General features: G+C 39.0%; 1 protein-coding gene across 1 annotated transcript; it reads right to left on the bottom strand.

Annotated features, from left to right (window-relative positions):
* Positions 1 to 11,212: 11,212 nt before the first annotated feature.
* On the bottom strand, positions 11,213 to 27,035 carry LOC133155594 (tetratricopeptide repeat protein 12-like). The gene is made up of 21 exons (XM_061281037.1): positions 26,784 to 27,035; positions 26,456 to 26,610; positions 26,324 to 26,345; positions 26,111 to 26,188; positions 25,875 to 25,996; positions 25,248 to 25,307; positions 24,433 to 24,504; positions 23,804 to 23,864; positions 23,157 to 23,345; positions 22,092 to 22,161; positions 21,165 to 21,253; positions 20,674 to 20,842; positions 16,836 to 16,931; positions 15,450 to 15,513; positions 15,248 to 15,382; positions 14,793 to 14,885; positions 14,629 to 14,697; positions 13,247 to 13,348; positions 12,712 to 12,811; positions 12,329 to 12,557; positions 11,213 to 11,526 (listed from the first exon to the last, which is right to left on the bottom strand). Exons 1-21 carry the CDS (start codon positions 26,848 to 26,850, stop codon positions 11,457 to 11,459), a joined length of 2,112 nt encoding a protein of 703 aa, XP_061137021.1. The 5' UTR covers positions 26,851 to 27,035; the 3' UTR covers positions 11,213 to 11,456.
* Between the last annotated feature and the right edge of the window lie 878 nt (positions 27,036 to 27,913).

The raw sequence follows: 27,913 nt of genomic DNA, 5'->3' as shown, positions 1-27,913 counted from the left end.
AATTTACACATTTATTTCACATGACAACATGTTATGTATTGTTTTCTGGAAGACTCAAGTTGGCACGGTTGGGGCCAGCCCCAGGCTTTTGGTGGCGCGTACTAGATAAGATGTTCTATAGCCCCAAAATGTTTACAGCACAGTTGGCAAATCACGCGACCACAATTATGTTCGGTTGGCTCGATACCGGAGATGTCTCGCGTTACCCAACGTCTCGCATTACCTTGTTTTCTCACGGGGTTGGATCTATATATGAGCAGGCAGTAATGTTGAGGGGGATCATGTGACAGTTTTTATAAGATTTTTGTTTGCAAAAAAAATTCCCTGAAACACCAGCTATAAATTAAAACTCAACGTTAAATGATTAATATTTTTGCTGTATTGAAATATTTAAATCTCTCCTTTTCTTCCTGTTTCAATTAGAGCTTAGTTTTCCTTGGCTTCCTCTCAATGCTGCTTTTCTACATATATTTTTGTTTTTTCTTTTTCAGTGGTGTTTCGCCACAATGTCTGTCTGTCTCTATCTTTGGAGGGACGAACGGATGATTTCAACTTTGTGCTTTATGAGATCTGGATCAGTCGGTCTTCTTAAAAACTATCAACTGAGTTGTTCTTTGCCACCTACGTATGTTTCTATTTCCACCTTCTGTTGGGTTTAACAGGGATTATCACCACAGTTCTCTTTTGTGCAGAATTTCCAGGGGACATGAAGTGTTTTGTCGCCTGAGACAAATTCAAGCATGCACAATTATAGTAACACGGTGACACACAGAGAAGAAATAGTGTGCCTGTATACAGCGAGTTTCAATTGGACATTTTGAAACACGTAAATATTTGGGCCATCTCCCGTGGGTTTTGTCATCCAGAGTACATTTAGATTTCATGTGGCTCCGACTGTGAGCACAAAGCACTGCTTATGACATTTGCAATTATGAGCAACCCCAGTAGTTCTTTCCACGTTGTTATAAAAGTAATTTATTGTGATTTTCGGCAGACAGATTGTGTCTCGTGGGGGGGTGACAGGTTTGATTTCTACAGTCATTGACACTGTTATCCTTTCTGACTTTGTGAGTCTTGTTTGAAAGTGAGGTTGACAATGAATAATTCTTGTCTAATGGGACTCATTGTCTCTGTCTTCAATTGGATTCGCATTGCTGCCCTGTGCTCGGTGAGCAATTTGCATGCGGGATGATTTATATTCAGAGATGTCCAAAGAAGACACGAGAAGACTAACTGATGACATAACTGTAAAAGTGGTTTAGCCGGTGTGATAAGTGTTACATGTATTCAGCAAAACAGGTTGAAAGGCTCGTAACATATTTGTACAAGATGTCTTGGATAGCTACCAAGAATTATTCGATTATCGTATTCAGTGTTTTTCTGGAGACAAAGTTTGCCGTTATTTCTTTGGGGGGGGGACCAAAATGAAAGAAAACTGGCATCACAAAGCAAATTGTACTTGACCTTAGAGGTTCAACCTTACCAAAGTTACACTCGCCCAAGGCAGTCACTCCGTTTTCAACGGTTCGCATTGGAACGTCCAAATCCACCTCTGTATGCAGGTGTTGCGATCGATGAATTTAACATTCACCGGCGGCCGCGGTTTCACGCTCTACCAACTCGCACGATTATACGGGACAGACTCGTGGATTGATGTTCCAATGAAAACCTCGAGCTCGTGATCGGCTTGTTGATACGCTACCTACGGGCGAGAAGTCTATCTTCATCGATGGAAGTCGTCAGGCGGCCGAACGCATTTGCAGGTTCCACCACGCCGGGGCGAGCTCTCAACCCTTAATCTCCTCTATTAACTGACCTCTTTAAAATCCTTCATCTGTTTATTGCCGGCTTTGAGATCACGGAACAGACCCCAAAAAAATTCAAGTGTGGTGGCCACTAAAGAGACACCCATTGCCGCACTCTTAGCATAGTGAATACTTGGATGTGGGTCACTTCATCACGAATGAGCTTTAAGCACGATTTAATGAAATCAGTATACAATAGCAACTTTTTGTGTATTTCTCAAGACAAATTAACATATGAAGGAATGCAATAAGCGATGCATAGGAAGGATATCGATATTAGCGAGTCCCCCAACGCACCCCGTATTTCAGCATGTGTGGTTCTGCAGGATGTTGGAAATGCATCCTACAGTCTGAAATGTCACACACAAAGACTTTCCCCGTCATTAGTTGACTTATTCTCACACTAGTCTGCATGGTAATTGATAATTAGCCTTCAGGAAAAATGCTAGACTTTTATCACGATGCCTCCTCTCTATCCGTGCGTATTTTGGCGGGTCTTTGTTACTCCAAGGGAAGACTTTTATGACTTTAAACGTGGCGAGATCAGTTTTGATGATTACAATTATATAATTAATCCCCACAGGAAATTAATTTTCCCCATTACCATGCTGGAAGCAAATGGATAGCGTTCATATGGCAGACAGCGACTTTGGTGGATAGCTCAAGGGCACTGGCATCTCTCTAGAACCAAATCTGAAACGTTACAACCAACTAGAGGATCAAATAGCTGAAACGGGATCAATCCTACTTCAACGCACCTATTCATTCATTGTGCTGGGACTCAATGGCAACCAATCGAGAGTGCAGCAGACCACGATTCAAAATGAAGACTTGAAGTACAACTGAGCCTACGGATTAAAATACGTTGGGGAAAAAAAAACATGAATCTGCGAATTCTCTGCCGACCGGTGAATAAGTGGTGGTCGAATGTACTCCCAGGTCTATATTCTTTATCCTCTGGATGGAATATTGCAATACTGAGGAGCTGAGATTGAGCAAAAATGTGGGCAAAAAAAATTGAGTCCGCAAGAAATGACTGGCATTCTATAATTTCAATGTTAAATTATTTATTTTAATTTTATTATTGAATTATTTATTGTATTGTATCTCAAAGCACCACTATATGTGGAAAAACTCAAAAAGCTGGAAAGCCTCTGAGAAATTGCCCCCTAATACTATTTGTGTACAATACACAGGGAGCCTCTTGACTGGATCACCAAGAGCAAACTGAATAATTGATTTAGTCGATGGTTTGCATTGAGGCGAATACACAGAAAACAACATACAGAATCAAAGAAGAGAATCTTTGTTTCATAACCAAACTGCAGGCATGAGAGACAACCGCAACAGATGCAATGTGGGAATCAGGCACAAAAGGTATTTTTGGAAGCATGGGAAAAGCAGAGTGAGTAACAAGTGGCTCATCTGTTCCCTTTGAAGATTTCTGAGGCGATTTTTGTATGAATGCCACACATGCAAGTCAATGTCATGTGTGAACAAGTCATCTGGGATTTCAGTACAGAAGATTAAAAAGGTTAATCACAAGTTTTTGTCTTAATGTTTAATAACGTTCCAGATGCAAAGGGATAAAAAGGGCATGCGACTTAGAAAGCCACCCCGAGGGACGCGCAAGCTATCATCTGATCCGTCTCTTGTTTTCATAATTGCAAAGATGGCATCTGTCCCTGACTTCTTTGTTTCTATCGCTATCGGCTGCTTGCACAAGTTACTTTGAAAATTCTTCTGGCCCCAAAATAATAATTAATAACACGGCGGTATGCCTTTGTCGCACCAATAATTGTCTCAAGGTGACAATTGTGGCCCTGAAGCGCGCAAAACTAACTTTGCTTATTCAATCCAGTTTTTTTTTTTTTTATTCATGTTAATGAGATGAAAGGTCCAAAGCGAGAGCTGAAGTGACTGGTAAAATTGCAAAATGTTTGAACGTACAAAAGATGTTTTCCTTGAAACAGTTCTTAAAAGTGATTTTGAACTAAGATATGCTCTGTCTGTCCACGTTGAAATTCTTGGAAAACATATTTCAAGAAATTCATGTCTCACTGAGAACCCGTGCACATTTGACGACAGAGGTGATCAACATATTCACATTAGCTTATACAAAAAATTGATTCTTTTTATAATCCAATTTTTAATTGTAAAGGACTTAAATTGATAAACTGGTTATATGCAGCATTTTCCAAAGCATTGGCATGCCTTCAATTCTCCTTTGTCTCTTTACCCGTCTAAGTCAAATGCAGACATGACTAATTAATAGATAAATACAGTATATTCATTCACAAATACTGAAGTATATATTTTTTTTTACTTCCATGAGCTTTAACCTTGTGTTAACACATTTGAATTTCTCTCATCGAGTTTCCCCCCCTTAGTTTCTGTTTTTGCTCATGACCCGGCAGTTTTGAGTCCAAGGGTAACACGCAGCGTTTATCTATGCTAATAGGACCACAGTATTGTTCAAGGAAATGACTTCACTAAAAGAAAGTGCTTCATATTCTGTACGTGAAGTCTTTGACTTTCTTGAGTACAATTTGAGGAAAAAAAATACAGAATGAGGCCCAGCGTTAATTTCCATTTTTTTATAAATAGATTTTTTATTTACAATAAATAAGACAGTCCTAACATCCAAATATCAATATTGTTCAGCGTGTTTACTTTCTGTTGGTGATGAAAGAATCTCAATCCCAGACGCCCTCACTGAACTGTTGTGGCTTAACAACAAGCCGCAAATGAAACTCCATTATATTAAAACCTATATGAATGATCAACTAGTTTTGATTAGTTTGCTCTGTGAGGGGATTAACTTGACTTATTTCAGCTAAGGTGTTGAATTTGAATGATTGTTAATTGAGTCTCTTGTGATTATGTGCTAAATTTGACAGCAGCACCTGAGCCGTTTCTGAGGGTAACTAATGTGTGAATTGGATGGCTTCTCAACATCCAGCCCACTCTGTACAGCCACGCTCTGTATGGCGCTAATATGATTGACTGCATCACTGTCTGTTGGACTAATGTAATTGTCTGTTGCTATTTTGGTAAAGGACACATCTACCGTGGACCTTCCTCGGTCACTGGAGGCGAGAATGTCCCTCCTTGAGATCCCGGAAGCGAGCAGGCTTCAAGTGAAGGTTGTCCAAGTCTCGTTGAATTCAAGGTTGGTCCACGTGTGATGACTCAAGAGGAGTCCTCAATTGTTAAATGTTATACATCCAACTGTGATTAGGTTTGCAAATTTATAACAAGAATAACAGAACTGAAGTTGGTTTGGAAAGACATCTGAGAAAACGTTTATCATTTATCATAACATTGATTATCATTTAGAGACCTTTGCCAAATTCAATATTACAGAGCTATCAAAGATGTAAAATGAAGAGTGAAGATTGAAAATGAACTAGAGCATCGTTTAATGGACTGATTAATTTCTTCATAGGTCTGTCCCTAAGACTTTCGCCCATGGTCTTCTTTAGATGCGGAATGCCTTTGAACATTTACTGGTAAACTCATTAATATCTCCCGTATTTGCCAACTGAAAGTTATTAAACAGTGTGACTCTTACTGTCACACGGCACAGATAAGCTCACAATTTCCTTGCCTGCAATATTTTCCCATGCTTTAAATCTCGGATCGATCATTATAGTTTTAAGGCAGTGCTAATAATAACATGCGACCAAAGCGGCCATAGCCTCTGAACTCTCAAAGAGGAAAACTTTGCTGCCTAAGACAGTGTTTAGAAAAGACAACAGCAAAATGTAGCGCGTGAGTATGAAAAATGGCAAACGGGTAATTAACTTTTTGGAAGAAGGATGGGGTACTGTTTTTGTCTTAAAGATAGCAGGCGCAATGCAGCCACATGGCAAATGCAATAATACAGGTGGAGCTGCATGATTAATGTGTCAATGTTTACTTTTGGGGTATTCAAGTGCAGAAACGAGCACTTCCAAAAGAACCATTTGGCCTTAAAAGTGACGGCATCCTTTCAATCACACATCTGTCTGTGCTGCGAGACGTAATATAGAGTTTTTCTGTTGATAATATTTCTTGGAGTGGCATGTGGGTGAGGATGGATTTGTTTGTTATTGGAAAGTAAATGAAAAGCAAGAAAGTTGAATGTCAGCATTGTTTGATATGTCAGTGCGCACCATGTTGAAAGAATTAACTACACCACTAAGGTCACCTTTCCAGCGTATAATAATCGTTTTATTTGAATCAGCCTGTGCAATATCGCTGGAATTTCTTTTTCTGTTATTATCAACAATACCTTTGAAGTACGCTAGCAAGCAGCCTGCTAATACAATGTTGCATTAAACCATAGGTGTTAAACCCAAGGCACGGGGGCCCAGATACAACCTGCCATATCATTTTATATAGCCCCCAAAGACAAATTTTGCATTGAATATTTACCAAAATGACAAATTGTTTTCACTTTTGAAATATAGATATTGCAAGCAACTTTTTATTACCATTTGTCTTTTTAAACCATTTGAACAGTTTTTACTCGTCTCTGATTTCAAAACTCTTTATTCATCATTTTGTTATTCAGCCTATGCTGTATGTATATAGAAGACCTTGACAGTCATGATGGCACTCCGAAGGAAACTATGACTACAATGTGGCCTGTGAGAAAAATTTGTTTGACATCCCTGCATTAAACCGCGTTAGCTGATACAAAGACAAATTGATTTAATCATCCAATGATTACATTTTTGCTTTTTGCTGTGAAAGAGAGTCACAAAAGAGGAAAATGACGAGGTCAACTAAAGCATGCTATTCAGTTTATAAAGAGACCACACCATTGTATACGAGTCCATATAATTCTGTGCTGTTTTTAAAAAGTCTTATAGTGCTATTCATCATTACTGAGCTTCACAAAGCCATATGCGAAAATGATTGAAAACCAATTGCTGCGTGATATTTCTGCACTATCAGGAGATAGCAGATTGTATCGGAGCATGGGCACTTTTCTTTCTGCTTAGTGTTTTACAACCACTTTGAAGTCCATCTCTGACCTTTAGTGTGCATAATAACATGGCAGATGTATAAAAGCTGCCTCCCCCCCGGGTTTTGCTGAGCCAAGTACATCACACCTCAAAACACTCGGGCGGTCGATGAAGTGTCCGTGATTCATTTTGTATCCACTCTGCGAATGGCTTTTATCTCTTTTTTGAAATTGAACCAGTCATTTTTTTTTTTTAATAACGTCCTCCCTCTTTTGACTTTTTCGAATAGCAAATTAGGTATACCTGACTGGCTAGTAATACTCCCGTCTCATCATCTGACCACATAAGCTGCCAGTTATACGATATCCCGACATCACTCCCCTGACTGTCATCAACAGCATCTTTGCTGGACTCCTTTTTTTTTTTTTTTCTTCCACGGCGTCGCTGCCTGTGTTACTAAATTTAAATCACTTTCATTGTCTCACTTTGAGTACATCCACTACTGTCCTCCCGTCTCACAGCTTCCCTCAGGCGGGCCCTGAGATCACAGTGCACACACACTACATGGTAATTAATCATTTGCGGGAGACGGATGGCGAGGTTGGCACCACTTGATGGGGCAGCAGGCGGCGGCACGATCCCCGCCGGTTAACATGAGACACCAACACTATAAAGTCTTACAATAAAGAAGTGAAGGAAAACGCTGACCATATCCCGAAGGTAATGTCAAGTGCCAAAACGACACGAAGGCACGAAAGATGCAGACTGGCTTGCGATCAATATCGTAAATTGAATTGAGTTGAAAGGTTAAGAGAGAAGAAATCATGTTAGATAAAGGTCAACATCCCTTTTAGTATCACCACTTATGGTGTGTTCAGTTATCAAATAGGACACGCCATCAAATCAAATTTTTTTATTTGTTTTTATTTCAAGGATTTTTTTAATTGATTTTGAGGGATCTTTCTAAATTTGATTTGATCTATCAGTACGATAGTTTTATTTTATTACAGTCATATTATATTTTCTAAATTCCTGTTCTATTTATTTCTACTTGCTGATTTATTTATTATTTCCTCCTCTCCTTTTTATTATTATTATTATTATTATTATTATTATTTATGATTGAAAATAGCTTCTTTCAAACATGTTGTCTGGATAAACAAATTGACTAAGACAACCGTCCGACAGAAGATGACTATTATGAATTATTCATCCACATAATCGTATAATATGTTGTACAATACAAAAACCGGTTCTGATTTCCTGTCAGCTTCTAACAGAATATTTTAATAATTAAAATTACCATATTAATTTGTATTCCACTTGAAATATGTCCATAGGTTAAACGGGTTCAAATATGCAATCTCCTTCGCGGTCGCTTCTAATCGTGAAACAACAAACCGAGTAAGACACTGTTACGTTGCCGTTGCTTAAATAGACTTCAGAAGAGCTACGGCCTTTCATCTTTGTGATTATTTGCGGTTCTAAAAGCTATTATTAAAGCAATAGAAGCTTCGATCCCGTCTGCTGATGATGATGATGATGTAGTAATTCTCTCTTGAGCCTGGCTCCGTCGACACGTGCTCCAGATTGCACCCGGACTCACGAACTGTTATTTCTCCTTTATCCACAACGAAAGCTGACCCGGTGACATGTCTGTGCTTCAAATATCTCCGCTTTGGCTTCGAGATAATAGTGTTTTTGTTTTCCATTTTTTACGGTCAGCGCTGGGTAGTCGGTAGACTTTTCAATTGCCCATGTAGTTGTTCATCTTCAAGTTCGGGTAAAGTGACCTCTGCTTCCTGACTTGTGAGCGCCAAAGGTCTCTGAATTCCTTTTTGTTGTTTTCTCTGCAAGAGTTTACTTTGTGACACGGGGAACACCAAGTTTGCACGTTTTGCAGCATTTCTAAATCTAGATATTAGTCAATCTGGCTAGCTTGATTAATTTTTTTTAAATCAAATTCATTGTACGGTGTTTACATCAGCATTTGTTTGTATTATTAAAGCTGATCTTTTCATTGAATCACAGTTCCAATGTCTGCCTGATTGCAAAAGAGCGCTCTACAGCCGAGGTCACTTGAGCTTGCACGCTGTCGCTCCCGCTTTGATTTGTTGTATCAGTAACAAGAACACAGCATGGACACTCACACATTACATATTCATAGTCAAAGTTTGTCCTAAATATTTCAATTTAATTTACACAGTTTGATTTGTCAGTTATGTCTAATAAGAACCCAGCATGGCCACTCACAAATGACATATTTTGGTATACAGGATATACAAAGAGATGGCTTTCGAGCATATACCAGTGGTGGAGCTAAAAGGGGGAACCCCAGGGGCACTGGCCCCCCTGAAATATGTTTGGACCCCCTCGTGTCAGACCACTGGGGTATTCTTCGATTTCCCCAAGGAAAAAATTCCAGCTTGTTCTAATTTCAGTTTTTGACCATGAACAAGAGCGAGCAGCAGATTAAAGTGTTGGTAACACATGAGCATTACTTCCCCGAAGTCATGGACTGACCTCCGGGGCAGTCTGACCTTCTGAGTCACAGTATTGTACATCGGTGAAAAGATTCTTCAAGATTAGATCAACAACTTGAACATCGCTTGCGGGGTCAGTGGTTTTTAGGCATCAGATTTAAATACACGATGTGAGCACTCGCTCTTAGTCAAGGTTGGCTTGTAAAGATTTCCCTGTGCGATTCCATCATGAATACAATTACACGGCGAGAAGTATTTACGTTTGCTTTTTAGCACTCGGTGCCAGCATTTGATTGCCGCTGGGAAAGAAGTGCCAAATTTTGACAATACAAAAAAAAAACGCATTGAGTCGCACTAATGTGGGAAAATTGCTAGCTTCAAGCTAACTTGCCAAAGAGTTTAAGGGATTGTTATTGGAATTTGTTCGATTTGTTTTGTAAGTCAAGGCATAATTGCGCTGACACAAAGAGCCAGCCCTGTGGGGAACTTGATGTATCCGAGTACTCGTATGAATGAGCCTTTTATCAGTTTTGCAGTGTTTTACGCAGATTGCTCTTTGGTGTGCTGGTTTTATGATTAAACGGCGTTAGGAACAAATAACAGTGCTTCGGTTAAATTGATAGAATTACCGTATTTTCCAGACTATAAATCACGTTCTTTTTTCATAGTTTGGCCGGGGGTGCGAGTTATACTCAGGAGCGATTTATAGTCCAGAAAACACGGTAGTAGTGCAGGTCACTTCGTGTCACCTGGTTTGCTTTTTGTGTCTTTATTTGCTGTTACTTGTTGTACCTTCAAGTTTTCATGGCAAGTTAGTTCTCAAAATTGTGCAAGAATTCCCTTTCCTATTCTCGACACGGTATTCTTTTTTGTTTCAAGTGGCTATAATATCTCACTTGAACCACGCATTCACCAAAGTCTCCTACGCAGTAATCTTTTAGTGACTTATCTCCCTCCCCCTCACAATATGTCTTCTCGTTCTTGAAGGGACGAGTGACGTAAACCCAATAATGAGGTTGGGGATTGTTCCAAACACAAAAGGAAGTAACCTCGTCTCAGCTGGATCAAAGTGAACTTGGTCAAGATGTTTCCTTGTTTTAAATCCTCGGCTCTGTCATGGTGGAAGATGGATTACATGCGGTTTAATTGGTTCTCATTGCGGCTCTAGTTTTATAAGGCTCCTTTTTATCAAAGATTGTTTGTCATCATTACCAACCGCAGCTTCATAACCTTAGTCTGGAGTTATATAAAAGATGATGGTTCTGATAGTTTCATTAGCATAAAGAGTGTGTGAATAAAAATAAACTTTGAATTCTGAGGTGGCACTCGTCACTGATTTAAAAGCAGAAGGTCGTTTTATTGAGATATAAGGAAATTGCGAGTTGAAGTTTTATGGAAATAAATAGTTGGGATAAATGTTGTCTCCTGCTTTAATTTTTGCCAAATAATCTTCTCATTCCACATTCAACATTTCCATCAACTTGTCACAATGTTAAGAGGAGGGTAAAAAGGTTCATGTTTGTCCCCAGAACAGTTTTCCAAACACAAATGGAGTGTGCAAATATTATTCGTTCCCACTCCGACCATCCCTCTGTCGGTTTGTTCAATATTTAAATAGTTCGTCCTCCATCTGACCCGAAATAAAATGTTCAAACTGTTTTTTTTTTTTGTTGTTTTGTTAACTTGTCCTCACTTCGCACTTAACATTTTTAAAATCCTTTGCCACCATCTACATCATTCAAACAAAGCCACAAAAAAGTAGCAAAGGAATGAACTATTTATAATGTCAACTGGGCATAACTGTCAAAAAGATATAAAACATCCTCAGAATATTAAAGATACAAACAATTGTTTTTTTTAAATAAATATATTTATAGCGCCTTGAAAGTATAGCTGCTGTGGATTAGTGGAGCTTGGCGAGAACATCACTCAGTCATGTAGGTAGGATGCTGAAATATTTGGGACAAACATCTCTCTGGTTTCATGTTTCATATCCAGCATAATTAATAACATTACTGTCAGTGTGATTTTTTTGGGAATGTATTAATCATGTTAATATGGCAAAACTGACTGAACCGGTTCCATCGTTGGGGCATCTTTCTGTTAATTAGTCTGCATTCCATGTTGGCGTGAAAAACAAGGTCAGTCAAGAACAGTGTTCCAAGTTCCAAAAAAAAAAGAAATAATGATAATAAATGATTGTTCTCACATATTTATTTAATGAGCTTCATACAGGAGTGCAGGATCTCAAAGCCGTGCAGCTCTCGAAGTTTGTCCACGTGTCTGAAAAATAGAAATTCAAATGGTGACATAAGGTGTGCTTTTATGAATAAAAGTCAACTTTGATCGTGAAGGGGAAAAAATAAAATAGAAAGTCGCTCTGAAGATGTCCCTGAAAGGAAATTACTTATTATGTTTGACTTTGATTTTACGCAACATCGACTTTAATCAGGAAGGAAAATAATTGCAGATGAGGAGAGTTATCGACAAGTTCTACTGTGGTGAGGACGACTGTGGTGTATTGTAAATAGTTTTTTTTTTTTAATCTCTGATTCTTTGCTCTTTCTTTGGCACCCTGCTGAGTGACAGACAGGCACAAATGTTTAAATAACAAAATGGTGGATCACGTCTTGCACTAAAACTATATCGAAAGACTCACATCGGTACATTTCCAATTTTATCCAGATGTGTTTGATTTTTGTGCATTAATTATTATTTTTTTACTATCTTAAATGGGCCATAGGGATAGAAAAAGTAATCTGGGTCACTTGAGCTACATAATGTAAATGCAGCCGCATGCTGTTAATGTATGCAAGTATGTCACCTCAATTCAGCTCAGGCTTTTTATAAATTATAAATGTTTCTTTAGTCTTCAGTGAAATGTGTAAAAGTAAAAAAGACAAAGGGCTTTTGGTTTGTTGAGTATATTAGCAAATATCAGTACTGGAGAGGAACTAAATGCCTAATTTGGGTTTTGAGTGGCAGAATTTGAGGAAACTATTAGCTGCTTGCTATCTGGCCATTTTATTTAACTTCTAGCATATAATTACCACCATGTGCTTTGCAAAGTGAGGTGAGGTCGCACCTGGGCTCGGATTGACACAACTTCCCTAGAGCAATGGCTGCATTCTGCTGCACAGCTGTCCTCTTAGCATCTCCGGCGGCATGGCGAAGCAGCTCAAGCACGATATCGGTGCCCAGCAGGTTGTTGGAGATACCCTTCAATTCCAGGCAATGGGCCAAACACAGGGCAGCGTTTCCCGACACCATCTCATCACAGCTGGAGCTCAGCAAACGGCGGAGAACAGACAGCTCTGTGGACAATGATAAACCCATTCGGAAGAGAATATGAGCGAACGGTCATCCGTGTAATGGCGTGAACGTCGATGTTTATTTTGCATAATCGATAAATCCGATAACATCCTCGTGATGGGGAATAGTAAACGCATTTTGTCAATCATCTCTCACTTTTGTCAGGCTTTACCAGCTCCTCCCGGGCAATTTGGCTGGCGGCCGTACACGCTGTCAGAATCTTTACAGCGTATTTGGTGGCGGCCAAGTCGGCTTGCTGGCAGACGGTCAAAACACAACAAAATAAACATGTTATTGGACAAATACTGAGACACATTTTTGAAACGAATAAAAGTATCCTAAGGGTTCAAGAACACCAAAACAGAAAATCATTTCACTGATTTTACTAAGGCAGTGCACAAATAAATAGATTTAAAAAAGAAAAATCAGAAATCAGAAAATTAAAAACATTCAAACATAATTTAAAATTTTAAACATTTAAAAATTTCAAAATAAAAAAAATAAACATTTTAAAAATTAATAAATGTCACTGGTTAAAATAGTTCTAAACATTTAAAGCAGAAGTAAAAAGAAAAAATTAAATATTCAGTATACAGTACTATAAATTGAATGTCTGTATTTATATATAGCATGTTCCATATCAGGCATTAATACCCCCAAACCGATTCTGTTTGTGTGTACATTTGGGCACCTTGAGTTGCCGGTGCACCGTCTTCACCACATCTCTCTGAACAACATGATTAACAGCCTTGGAGGACTGAGAGAGGACGTTGCTCAACACGCCCATGGCTCTCTGAAGGACAAAAAAGAACCTTTAAGCAAACAATAGCCCCTCACACAAAAGGTAGCCGAAATATAAAGCCAAGGTGATGGACTTTCAGGCTGTGGAGTGTTTTTGTGTTTGAGAGAACTTTTCCGAAGAGAGAGCATTCAGAGAAAATGACCTCTTGCAGGAGGACTGAGACATAATGGAGATGGGTTGCAAATGGACAAAGGATACCAGGTGCAAGGTTTAATATATGCAATCAATAAGTATTAGAAGCTGAATTTGAAGCCATCGAGGAGCATAAAGTTATTGGTGGTGAGAATTCAGTCTTGTAGTGACCAAAAAATGATAAAGGCCAAGACAATGAAAAGAGAAAATCAAGTATTTAAGAAAGGCCTGAGGGTCTTGTCTGATTTGAGAGGCAGTTTATAGATTAGGGACCAACCACTGCCTCAAAGTCCATGATTGCTTTTTTGTCATGCAGTTTGAACACCAGACTTATTTTTCTAGTTCTAACGCAGCTTTATCTCAAATGTTCAAATTTGCTACCCAATCTTGCTCACAAGGAAAATCTAATTTCAGGACACATCAATGTCATTATATCAAAATGTTACAAAACGAAAATAAATCTTGAAAAACTGCTGATAAATGTTCCCATACGAGGTTGAAAAGTGGAAAAACAATTCCTGAAATCGAAATTAACCTAAAGGTCAATTATCTGGCACCTAGGAGGTACACGCATATTTTGAGTGGGGGATAACAGCGCCCCAAGGCCCCCCTCTAGCTACGCCAATGCCTTGAGAGGGATTCTAATACGTTAAAATGCAGTGAGGAATGATAGCACGAGAAAAGCCGAAAATGTAAAAAAAAAAAGGATGTTGACGAGAGGCAGCGAGACGAAAATGAGCCCGCCGGGCAGTTGGTGCGCTGTAAAAATGAGTGACGAGACAGATGGAAGCGTGGGACACAACAGCCCCAATTTTAGGTAGAGTGGAACTGCTGAAACAGCCATTAACGCACACGACAGCACCTGGAGCTGAAGCTTTTAATCAAATACAGTGACGTATATACGGCGATCCCTGAACATTGAGAAATTCAACTTCTCCATTACGACTTTGTTGACGGAGAGCTTACAAGCCAGGAAATGACCCACAAATGTCACGAGGTGTTGCTTTGGAAAAATAAAACTTTTCAGGCAATTTTAGTATGAAAAAATGAAAACCTAAAAAGAGTTAGGCCCTTCTCGTGCATTTTGTTGCTATATTTTAGCGTTTTAGCATGTGCTATAAAAAGCATCAGCCACTCACAGTAACAACACCTTCGTCATCATCCCTCAGCAGGTCCAGGCAGAAGCTGCATAGTGAAACTGCGTTTTCCTACAAAGAAACCTCTCACCTCTTAATGCAAGAAACAGAACATCACACTCGGCAAATATATTATGTTGGAGGATGGCATATGAGAATAACCTTACCTTGATGACAGAGGAGGTCACGGTTGAAAGGTTGATGATCAACCCAAGGAGAGGGTAAAGGATCTCCTTGTAACTGCTTGCAAGGCATTGCTTCTGCAAAGACATTCAACGGTCATGAGGCCAGCAAAACCATGAAAAATATCACGGGAAATTATTTATTATGTATAGATATATTTAATTATTATTCATTCTTATTCAATAATAACGTTTATTAACTGATTAAATGATTATTATTTTCTGTTATTATCTATTTACTATTTATTTATTAGATTTTTTTTTTTACCCTGTCAAATATCGGCCTCAAAAACTCCATATTGATCATAAACTCTTTCATGCAACTACAGTGGAGACAATTTTCCACACAATTTTCAAAATTGCGTGATATAACCAAGGGGATATAATCAAAGCAATTTTTTTTTTTTCATTTACATGATTACATTTGAAAAATTACTCACAATGGCAAGCAGAAAGGCCTTCCAGCACTCTGCATTGTGAGCAAGAGCGTGACGGATGATGTCATCTTGACTCATACTGCCAACAGCTGATAAAAGCGAAGGGACGACGTGACGATTGTCCTCGCTGATGTTGCTCTGGAAAGTGAAAACATACTTAAAGCATGCAAAGAAGTAAATACTGCTTCTTTTTTAATTGTCTCACCATTATGGCTGCAAACTGCTCAGAGACCGAAATTGTAAGCACATTCTTTAGTTGGAGGCAAAACCTGCAAAACAGTAATACAAAAGACAGATATTTGCATTTTACCGCAAATTATGGGTAAGATTAATAATAAATACATGATGAAGTTCAACATGCATGCGAGCTGATCACATAGAGAGTTCATTTACAACGAGCAAATGTAACCTTTCCACACGACAAATTGCTGCATTAAACGACCATCTTGTACTTCCTAATCTACAAGAAATGTCAAACCAATTAGGAAACATTTTTCCAATTCTGTACTGAGTGATCGCCTGGGAAACTCGGCATCCGCAAAGCCGAGTTGATGAAGAAAACTTTAAATCCAGTTCAATCCATTTTCTATGGTGCATTTGCTCATTAGGACCGTGAGTGAGCTTGGATTTTTTATTTTTTTTTGCCGCTAATCACCGGGCACTATGTATTCATACTGTATTGAATATAATATGTCAGTATATTCTCTGGACACTTGATTAGGAACGCCTGAATTATCTAAATGGGGATTTATAGTTCTTACATAATGCAGCACCTCTAAAAAGACTTGGACAGTGATTCCTTTACTTGCCACTAGAGGGAGCTTTGTACCAGACTTTAAAATGTTCACGTATGTAAACACTCGAGCTGTATAAAAAAGAAAAAAACATCATAATTGTGTTTGCGGTGATGCATCTCACTAAGATGTGGTGATATATTATTTCTACTTTTTTCAAATCTCACAAAAACATTAGAGAGTTGGTGATATATATTATTTTTACCTTTTTTTAAATCTCACAAAAACATTACAAACAGCTCACTACCACGTCATGTTGACTGTCTGTCAATTTTAACAGAAAATTATAACTTCAAAGGCAATTTTTTTCCCCCCCCCAATTTGTTTTTTAATCCCATTGGCCGCCGTGCAGTTCCGACAAAATGCATGTTTTTGACCCCGCCGAACTCGATGCCACATAACTCTCCGAGGAAGAGACGGCGGAAATTGATCACCCCATTTCAGCGGCTGCCGCATCGACTTATTTCCTGCTGTGTTCATGAGCCCCGGTTGTCCTTTCATGTCTGTTTTCATGAGGCTTCGGAAAGGGGAACAGCTTGAAAGCAGCGTTTTACCTTGAAGAGACATTAACACTCGGGCCGCGCGTTGATTTATTAAAGATGCTACCTTTTCCATTTCTCTGAGAACCTTTCCGTGATGGAGCCACATTCTGAAGTGCGTTTAATATAGATATGATACATGGCGGTATAATAGGCTGGCCTCTGGGTCACAGTCACATAGCTAGTAAGGTTTGTTTCCACATTTGGAAATCCGAATCATTTGCGAGGAGAATCGAATTTGTAGCGCTGCGCTTGTACTTTTTTTCTCCGGCCAACTCCTGCAAAATGACGAGCGCTCCGTTCTCCCGTCGTCGGCCCGGCTTCGTGACGCACGCCATGAGGCTCCTCGTTAACCTTTAGAGTCAGATTAAGAAAGGGAAGATAGGAAAAGGGGGGGGACACAAAAAGGGAGAAATGCTGAAGCGTTTTGACGAATGGTACGTTATTAACTTGAAATTGCACTCGGTTGGAAACGACGTCAACCCTCGGCGACAACGCTAATAAGTCCAATTTTAAGATCGTAATCCAAAATCAAGTCAAGTCAAGTTTATTTGTATAGCCCTAAATCACAAGCAGTCTCAAAGGGCTTCACATAGACAGAAATTGACAATTATTCTCAAAGCATCCCCTGATCTTAAGCTCCCAAAAGGGCAAGGAAAAACTTAAAAACCCCTAGCAGGGGGAAAATGAGAAACCTTGAGAAGGGACCACAGATGGAAGGATCCCCCTTTCAGGATCACCAGGTTGAAATGGATGCAGAGAGGGCACAAATGATACAACATGAAAATCAATTAAATAAAAAGTGGATCTCCATGTCACAGCAGAGGGCTGCCGAAAGGAGCCCTCAATTGTCCTGGCAGTGCTCTTCGAGGAGGTTGAGCTGCAGTTCCCCTATCCTGAATTGGCCACGAGAATCCAGATAGCCGCTGTCAGCATGGGTACCACCTAACCACCTCCCCGGCCGGGGAGGGGGGAGGGAGGGGGTGGAGAGGGAGAGAAAACAAACTCCAGCCGAATCGGCCACTACAGGTTAGTTAAAGGCCATGTCATAGAAATGTGTCTTTAAACGTGTCTTAAATGTTTCTACTGAGGTAGCAGTCCTAATATCCATTGGTAGGGCATTCCAAAGCTCTGGAGCCCGAATAGAAAATGCTCTAGAGCCTGCAGACATTTTCTTAGCCCTCGGTGTCGCTAAAAGGGTAGCGTTTTGCGAACGAAGGTTACGAGACGGAACATAAGGAACAACTAGGTCGACGAGATATGAAGGCGCTAAGCCATGCAGCGATTTATAGGTTAATAGAAGAACCTTGAAGTCACATCTTAAATGGACCGGAAGCCAATGTAAGTTGGCTAGTATTGGGGTAATGTGATCAAATTTTCTTGTCCGAGAGAGCAGCCTTGCAGCGGCATTTTGTACTAACTGTAGACTTTTGATGCGGGACTTAGGAAGACCCGAAAATAGTACATTACAGTAGTCCAGGCGCGACGTGACGAACGCATGTATAATAGTTTCCGCATCACCGGTCGAGAGGATCGGACGAATCTTTGCAATATTACGAAGGTGAAAAAACGCAATTCTGGTTATATTCTTAATGTGCTTTTGAAAGGAGAGAGTTTGGTCAAATATTACCCCGAGATTAGTTACAGTATCGCTTTGAGTGATAGTACGGTTATCTATAGTTATAGCGGTTTCCTTGAATAAGTGTTGATAACGAGCTGGACCAATTATCAACATCTCAGTTTTATCTGGGTTAAGACGAAGGAAGTTGAGAGACATCCATTGCTTGATCTCCGCAAGGCACTTCTCAAGATTACAACAATCCCGCGGATCTGTCATCGATAACGGCATATATAATTGGGTGTCATCCGCATAGCATTGAAAACTAATATTATATTTACGTATTATGTCCCCAAGCGGAATCATATAAATATTAAAAAGAATTGGTCCGAGAACCGATCCCTGTGGGACACCACATGTAACATTATAGAGCTCCGAGGACGCATTGCCATGGACCACTCGGTGCGTCCTGTTTGATAGATAGGAATGGAACCAGCCTAGTGCTGACCCTGAAATACCAACACAACTTTTAAGACGCCCTAATAAAATATCGAAGTCTACAGTGTCGAAGGCAGCACTAAGATCGAGTAGTAACAGTACAGACGAAATGTTTGAATCCATAGCTACGAGGAGATCATTAGTCACTTTAGCAAGTGCTGTCTCAGTGGAATGATTAGCTCTAAAACCAGACTGAAAAGTGTCGTATCGATTATTGGCGACCATGTAATCAATAAGCTGCTGCGCTACTACTTTTTCAAGAAGTTTTGCTATGAATGGGAGGTTTGAAACTGGCCTATAATTACTGAGACAGTCCGGGTCAAGATTTGGTCGCTTAAGTAACGGTTTAATGATAGCGGTTTTAAAGGCTGTTGGCACTATCCCAGAGGAGACAGACAGATTGATTATATTTAAGACGGACAGTCCTAAAATTTGAAATAATTCTTTAAGTAGTTTGGCTGGAAGAGGGTCGAGTAAACATGTTGTTTGTTTAGCCGCACTAACAATTTGTGTAAGCCTTTCAAGAGACACGCTTTTAAAAGTTGAGAGGGTTGTTGCATGATCATCAGCGTTGGTAAACGGCGTGCTCGACCGAGCGATTGGAATGCTATTCTTGATCTCATCCCTAATGGATTCAATCTTTTGAGCAAAAAATTTCATGAACTCATCAGCTGAGTGGAAGGAACTATCGGAGGTCGGCTGGCGCAGAGTCAGCTTTGCCACTGTATCAAATAGGTGTTTCGGATTGTTTTTATTGAGATTAATAACTTGCGAAAAATATCGAGTTTTTGCTAAGATAAGCGCATCTTTATATTTCAGGAGGCTATCCTGCCATGCCTGATGGAAAACCTCAAGTTTGGTTAGACGCCATCTGCGCTCATGCTTTCTACATAATTGCTTAAGCGTACGCGTTTCATCTGTGAACCACGGAGTAGGCACTCTACGGCGAGTTTTCAGACGTAACGGCGCCACAGAGTCAATGGCATTTAACAATGTCGCATTGAATTCATTCGTAAGATTATCAATAGAGCCGGCGTATGTGAGAAAATTAGTGGTTGCCGGCGACAGTATTTCAGATAGCGCAGTTGCAGTCATAGAGTTGAAATGACGGCTCCTATAATGCTGATTGCTCTCTTGTCTTTGACAAGGAACTAGAATTTCAAACTTTATTAGGTAATGATCAGACAAAACAGTAGTGTATGGCAGTACTGCTATATTTGAGGTTGCAAGTCCTCGGGATAATACCAGATCTATGGTATTTCCATTCTTATGCGTTGCTGCCTGTACAGCTTGCGTAAAACCAAAGGTATCAGTTAAAGTCTGAAACGCCGAAGTAAGTGGCTCTGACGGTAAATTCATGTGGATGTTGAAATCGCCCATGATAATTATATTATCCGCATTGGTTACTAGATCAGCCACAAATTCTGAAAATTCATCCAGGAAGCCAGAGTAAGCCCCGGGTGGACGGTAAATAACAACAAGATAAAATGACGGTAAAGCGGTGGATCGGACAATGAGAACCTCAAATGTTTTAAATACGTTGATCGAACGAGGCCTAAAACTAAGCTCGGAATTCGAGATGAGGGCGACACCCCCACCCTTTTTTCGAGGACGCGCCACATGCGAGCTCACAAAATTTGGAGGCGAGGCCTCATTAAGCGGCATCAGTTCATTAGGTTTTAACCAGGTCTCGCAGAGACCAAAAGCGTTTAGATTATGTTCTGTGATGAGATCATTAACGAGAATGGCTTTCGTATGAAGCGATCTAATATTCATAAAACCAAGTTTAAGTGTAATTGGTCGATCCGGGTGCGTATTTATCGAAGGATATTTATACGAAATGCGAGTAAGATTGTGTTCTCTAAGCCTGACATCACCTCTCAAATGTTTGATGTCATTAAGATTTTAATAAGGCTATCACGAAACTGCTTCATAAATGGAAATTGTTCTGGAATTCGATTTGGCGTTTATGACACATTATGAAGGAAACAAAGTGCAACACATGACTTGAATGCGATCCAGAAACATGACAAAACATACTTGGCGACATCCAAGTTGTCCAAGAGAAGATGTCTGCCATGTGCAGTTTGCACAAACAAACATAACAATTCCAGGCACTCTTTCTGTACTGCGTCATGTTCAGATGAGATCAAATCCACAATGGAGTCTTTGGACACTGGACTCGCCATCAGTATTTTCTGATTTTCCTCTGTAAACCACACAAAGAAATGTTTTCGGTTATATCCAGACATAGAAAGTCAGGAACAAAAGTTCAAGGACGCAATCAGGAACAGAAAATGGAGAGTAATATCAAAAACATTTCTTGCTGTGGTGAATGATGCTTTTGTGTTCATTCCCAAGAAGATTGCTGTATTTTATACAAAAGCTGCAAAAAAAGGGGGAGGCAAAAAAAGAGAGCTGTGCCGTCCGTAAATGATACAACACGGATTACTTCACCATTAGGATTGTTCTCCTGTTTACAGAGAAGAAAGAACATTGGCTTGTTCAGGCTCGTTTCATTATCTCCATACCGTTTTCTCTGCATGTGATCGTCCAAACATTGAGAATGCAAGCACACAAGTCTTGGCTGCATGGGTCATTTGCTTCCTGCGACAGGCAACTGTGGAGAAATGCACAAACTTTAGTTTCCTTCAAACAGATTAGTAGTGACTTTTTAAATTGCTTTTTTTGGTGTGTGGGGGGGGGGGAGTAATGAGGTACATGCAGCCATGTGAAAAAAATAAAAAAGATAATAAGTAAAATAGTAATAAAATAATAAAACAATTTAAAATAAAATAACAAAAATCATAAAATCATTAAATACTTTAGAAAATTAAAAAAAATAATAATAAAATAAATAAAATGATAAAATAATAAAACTATTTAAAAATAAAATAACAGAAATACAAACATCATAAAATAATTAAATAATTAAAAAACAATCAAAAATAAAAATAAATAAATACCATCCCTAAGCTCAGTTTCTCCGTCCAATAATTTGGGAGTTACAAAGTTATATTTGGAGCAGCAAAAACTTTGATCCACTTCTCAAATTGGATCTCATCAAATACACACATGAACCTAAATGAAGTGTCTGCAAAGCGTGGCTGTACAGTTTTCAACACCTCTGCCGGCAGAAGCTATTTTTACCAATCTCCAGCTGCATTCAACCGACAATGAGTCTTCCCACTTTAATCATGGCGGCGCTAACAACTGACGAGTTAATTATAACCCTACTGACGTGACATGAGGGAGTCATGAGTGGCAATTTCTGAGAGGAAAAGTAAAACAAAACCCCTTTCACTTATTTCAATCTTTTAATTATAATCATGTCCTCGTACAACATGAGCGGACTCGGTCGAGTCAGGGAGGGATTTCCGTGAATGTGCCTATCTGCTGTTCCTTTTGTCAATGCTCCGTTGAGAGCTGACAGCCAAGTCTCCCTCCGGTCTCTTTACCTCCTTGCCGTGTCATTGCTGTCGATGATATTGAAGCCATTGTGCAGCCTGAAAAGCGTCTGGCCGCTGCCTGTTAGGACGAAAGCAGAGAATGACATCAGATGTCAGTGGACCATATTTTATGACAGTGGAAGCTGTAGACAACGTTAAGGTTCATTTTCCTTGTTAGCGTCGTAGCTAGGACGTAAGATGAAAAAAATCAAAAAGATTTGGGAGCGACGGCAAGCTTCCTCGCTAACAATGAGCTGCAAAAAGTCAAAACGAGAAGTGAGCCGTTATTTTTTATTTTAAAGCCGTAATGTCAACCCTGCTGAGATACTTTCAGTGGCGAGTTATGTAAGAATTGCCCTTTTCTACTGAATGGCACCGTGAGACAGGTATTATATCACTCAGCAGTTATCAAAATGAAGAAAAAATATATATTAAATGAGAAATGGCGGCCCGTGTGAAGGGAATTAAGTAGCGATGCGTAGAAAACGATTATTACGTGAAATGAATGGAGATCCGTCATTTTTAGTAGGATCTGTATTTATACTGCAGGACGCTTGCCAAAGTGTGTCATAATTAACATTAAGAAGAAAAAGAAGGCAATGAGGATGATGGATTATATGCAAAATACAATATCTGCCTTTGGGCAATGCCTCAGAATGAGTTAGTGTAAGCGGGTCACCGTTGGGTCACAACAAGGGAACTGGTTACATTTTATTCTAAAATATATCGACCAAAAAACAAGGAATTATCAGATATAAATTAAAAAAATGCAATAATTTTGGGATTGAATATCCTGTTTGAATAAATTGTTACTATTATAGGTCTGGTGATAAATTATGGTAAGCAAATAAGTGTAGAAAGGAGAAGAACATAAAGACTTTGAACTTCTTATTACTGAAATGGTCCCTTGCTTCAGTTAATCCACTCCCAGCATTTGATTTATTTCCTTTTGGAACTTCTTAGCCTTGCTCAGATCGGTGAATCAGTGGGGCAGGTTATTAAGAAACATTAGAAGGAGCACAAATTGATTCAGAAGAGACAGCAACTTTAAAAAATAAAATAAAATACACTCACAGTTGGTCACTGCTTGGGAGAGAATCTCCAATATTCCGCAGTAGTAGAGCAGCATCTGCCCAGGCTCTGACAGCTTCTCCACAAGCTGAGGGATTAGTTTGGCCTTTTCCACTCCCTTGTCAAAATCTTGCCTGGCGTTGAATTCTTCACTCTCTTTCTTCTTTTCCAGCTCCATCTTGATCAGGTATTCTATGATACATGAATCTCAAAACCCTGATGTGGATATTACACTCGGGATTTCCCAGCTCAGAATCGGAATCATCCATAGCAGCTAAATATTTACTTTTGCTCTTAAAAATTCCGAACATACTCGAGAATCGATTGCAACAGGACTGTTATGTTTCTGATGAGATGTGGAATGTCTTCAGAGACAACCACAACATTCCAGTTGCGATCAAGTCAGGACTCCCGAGAATGAAATAATTGTCATGAATGACAACATGACAACTAAATTCAGAATGCAAATGTCATTTAAATCATTTATTTGAATAAAAAATGGTCAAAACACTAAAAAAAAAAAAAAAAGATTACCTTTTTTTTTGTATTCTAACTGATTCACTGCCAGCACAGTTAAAATGGATATTTGGCGTCGTTAGCCATCAATGGCATTAAATGAGTGAAAAATGAGCAATGGGAAATGACTTTACCTTCAGCCATCTTTTCCATCTGTGGTTCGAGTTGAGCTATCTTTTCAAAGCATGCTCTGGACTGCAGAAAAAAAGGAGAAATATAGTCTCATGCAGTATGTATTGACGCTCACTCAATTATGATCTCATTATCTACCATTGTGTCAAAGATTGTCATGAGAGGCGTTGCTCAGAAAAAGTCAAAAGTCAATAACATGTTTTTGCCTTGTTTAATGAGATGTTCAAGTCGCACTATCCTGCATTATTCATTTTCCACCTTTCCCGTCTATGAATATTTAAAAAAGAAAAGGCTTCCAGTCAACTGTTTGAACATCTCCGTAATTTCTGTTCCTCCATAAAATATGTTACAGAAATATAGATCAGTGCTTCTGTCTTAACAGAAGGTTTTATCATGGGAGTTGAAAGAAGAAGAATTTCATATGGGTCGACAAGTAAGCTCGGGAGCTTACGCGAATGCGTGCTGAGCCTAGAAATTCTGTCAAGTTGTTCCTACCTCGCTGGCATAGAAGCATCAGCGCTAGAACGAGTCCATCATCATTAGATGAGATAATGAGCGTACTGCACCAAAGCCACGCATCAAATAAAAAAAAAGAGTGTGTTGAGAGATAATGAGCGCTACTCATACTTACCTCGCTGTACTTCTTCAATCCAACATACGCTTTGCCCATGTGGAGGTAAGCCTTTGTGCAGTTCTCATTGCACTGATTAAAAAAAAAAAAGAAAAGAGTAAAGCATTTGTAAGGACACAACTTGACAAGCCATCGTGAGATGAGATCTTGCCTATTACAGTGGTGTCTTGAGATACAAGTGTATTTTGTTGTAAAGACTCTTATCTCAAATTATATTTCAAAATCAACAAAACTTGTAATGTGTCATAAGAAAAATGGCAACCAATAATATTGTACTTTATATTTAAAAAAAACATACAGTAATCATGTAATTAAATAAAATATAAAAAAGCTAAACAGCTCAACTTCAGAAAAATGATGCGTCATGATTGGTTGCTGGCACCTGGGATGTCATTTTCAGTTAACAAAAATGGCAAAATGGCCGCCCACTGAGATAGAAAAAACAGCAAGATTTTGCCTGTTTAATTTATTTTCCATAAACAAGACATTAATTAGAGCATTGTGTTTTGACTAGCTGGGCTACACAGAACATATTATTTCCCCCCAAAAAAATTTGGTTGATGTCCTCTTTAAAGATGAATCTACCCAGAGGGGAGCAAGCTGAGAAACCCAGGTTGCCACATTTTCATTAACATCCACTTTATAACTGTTTGCGGTAAAATTGGCTTAAATTGTGGCTTGATTGCAAACAATTATGTATATTCCACAAAAGGGTTTGTCTGACTGCTTTCCCATCAATAGATGTGACCAGAGAGTGACACGCTATGACAAATGAGGCTGCGAATAACTGAAGCAAACATCCGGCAGTGTCTTACCTTCAAAGCCCATTCGCAGTCATTGATGGCCTCCTCATACCTCTCTAGATTGATGTAAGCCTATGGAGGTACAAACAGGGGTCCAAAAAATACATGCGGCATCACAATATGCAGATGAGATTATTGACGACTGAGAAATTTGGTACACTTGCACAATTTTGGGCAATATCGAACGATCTCATTATTCGCCCCGTGCCTCAATTACTCGCTAAGGACATATTAAATTCGATTATATTCATGATGATGAAATATTTATTTTGTTGTGAGTAAAAAGAGGGGTTATTTTTTATTTTACAATAAACACCTCTAATGGACACCTTTTATTTTTTGCAAGCAGCCACGCTATGGGAAAACGGGTTAGTCGGGCTCATATTTTAGCTGAATAAAGAGTTAATCAATTGACACTCTCAAAGAGGTATTTATTTTATTTTTTTAGAGGATGTTGCCGTGTTGTGAGGTTGTTGCATATTTCTAATACATCTATATTGTTTACTTTATATTGTATTGTCGTCAACAGAAATATTAACATGGAATTCCATTCTATGTAATATATATTTGTCACATTAGTCAAGATCATTTCCACAGTCAAACATTGAAAGAGTAAAAGCATTTAGAAAAAGTATTGACTTGCGCTCTGTTGGTATACAACTGCTGCATGTCACGTAGTTCCTCCAAGCCTTTACTGTAATATTTCACAGCGGTCTCATAATCTCTTTGAGCGTAGGCTTGATTTCCTTTGTCCTTAAACGCTGGGCGGACAAAAAGGATAAAACGTTAAACAGGAAATACAGCTGGCCATGCAAGATGCTACAGCAACCCATCCACCTCACTGCAACATATTGAAGTGGCAGGTAACAACACACCAGTGGCCTTTTTCTCTTGAGCGAGCCTCCTCTTCCTCCTGTCTTCCGCATCTCTCTCCATAAACCTCATGAAATTCTCTGGTCATAAAAAGAAAAACACTTCTATTGGCATTTATGTCTCTGTAGAACTCCCTGGTGACACAAACAGTAACAATACAAAGAAATATAAAGAATCTGTTGCCTTTCATTACATTTCTTTTCAGTGGGCCTTACCCGCACTTTCAGTTTGGGCATCCTGCAAAACACGAAGAGATATTGTTGACAATAGATTTTTAAAGGAGGGAAAAATGTTTACGCGTGTGCATTGGTCCATGTGCAATTGACGAACAATGACAACATCTTTACCACGGGAGCTTTCGATGTTGGGTTTGTATTGATTGTGGTTTTGTTGACTTTAGTCCTGCAGGATCCATTCAGGGATGCAATTTGGCAATCTGCCTTTTTGATAGCTTTCTGCTGGACTTCAATGTCTGGTGAGTTTAGATCCTTTACAAGCTTACCTGGCAAAACAAAGTGTAATAAAAATCCGATTAAAAACATTAAAACACTACAGCCATGAGCAATGTTGTTATATAAAACGAAATAGCATACAAGATTAAAACTGTACACTAGCTTCAGCACAAACTAACAAGTTAACTAAAAAAAACTATAGGATAAAACAAATGAACATTACTTATTTCGTCGACATTCTTCAAGAAACGATCCAAGTCTTCAGTTGAATCGATGTTGTTTAGCTCCATTTTTTTATTTTTTTTTCCTTCCCCTAGTGAAGAGTACAGACTGTTAAGGAACGTTTTCACATTAAAACCTTTTGAGGGGAGGGGGGCACTAATCAGTCAATTTTGATTCTTATAGGGTGCTAAATATCCACATAAAATATGTAGTGAGACACCAGCAGGTTCGTGTACCAGACCGCGTTGTCTGTATGTCAACACGGGGTTACCATGACGACGAGATGCCTTCATTGTAAATTTCACTATCAAATCTGGAAAAAGATGACGCCGTTGGCCCAAAATTGAAGTTCGAAAATCAATTGAGTAGTCTTAAAACAAACACGCTATTGAGTTAAATTTTTTTTTTATATGTAAAGTATGAAAAAATAATAAAAATGAAATTGTCATTCATTGTACAACACTGCCCTCGAGTGTTTCTTTTATGTCACTGAACAGTACTGTTGCACAATTTATGCCAAACAATAATAATAATAATAATAATATTAATAATAATAATAATGTGTGCCACCTGCTTGCCTGCCTGCCATTCCCCCTTCCCTTGCCTTTTAACTTTAGACCCTGTTCAGAGCAACTTCTCTAATACCATAACGTTCCAGTATAATGGGAACTAAAGCGTCCTCCTTCAACACTGGAGTATAAGAATAGAAACTAAAGCTTCCTCCGTCAACACTGGACATGCTGAAGTAACTTTTCTACTACATAATTGTGTCATTAAACATACCGTATTTTTTGGACTATAAGGCGCACCTAAAACCTAACATTATCTCAAAAGCCGACAGTGCGCCTTATAGTCCGGTGCGCCTTATATATGGACCAAATTCATAAATTTAAACTGGCCCGAAGCATTGTGTCATGAAATCAATCATAAGTGGCCCACTGAAGACTATGAATCATGGATCAGAAAGACCATGGATCATTATTTTTTGATTATAAAGTAACTTGCTGCGCCTGAAGTTGAAATAAAAAAGATAAAATGGAGAATGATTTGATTTGGATTAAAAATCTGACATGATGCATTAATGGTGCGCCTAATATAAGGACAAAGTTTTAAAATGGGCCATTCAATGAA

Source organism: Syngnathus typhle, linkage group LG6, assembly GCF_033458585.1.
Source record: "Syngnathus typhle isolate RoL2023-S1 ecotype Sweden linkage group LG6, RoL_Styp_1.0, whole genome shotgun sequence".
Classification (NCBI taxonomy): domain Eukaryota; kingdom Metazoa; phylum Chordata; class Actinopteri; order Syngnathiformes; family Syngnathidae; genus Syngnathus; species Syngnathus typhle.
This window is presented reverse-complemented; position numbering and strand designations above follow the sequence as displayed.

Excerpts from the sequence above, each read along its gene's own strand:
- LOC133155594 (XM_061281037.1), bottom strand. The coding sequence starts at position 26,850 with ATGGAGCTAAACAACATCGATTCAACTGAAGACTTGGATCGTTTCTTG. Across the intron at positions 26,611-26,783 it reads GAAGAATGTCGACGAAATAA|GTAAGCTTGTAAAGGATCTA; the intron begins GTAATGTTCATT and ends TTGTTTTGCCAG. Across the intron at positions 23,346-23,803 it reads GATGGAAAAGATGGCTGAAG|AATACCTGATCAAGATGGAG; the intron begins GTAAAGTCATTT and ends CATGTATCATAG.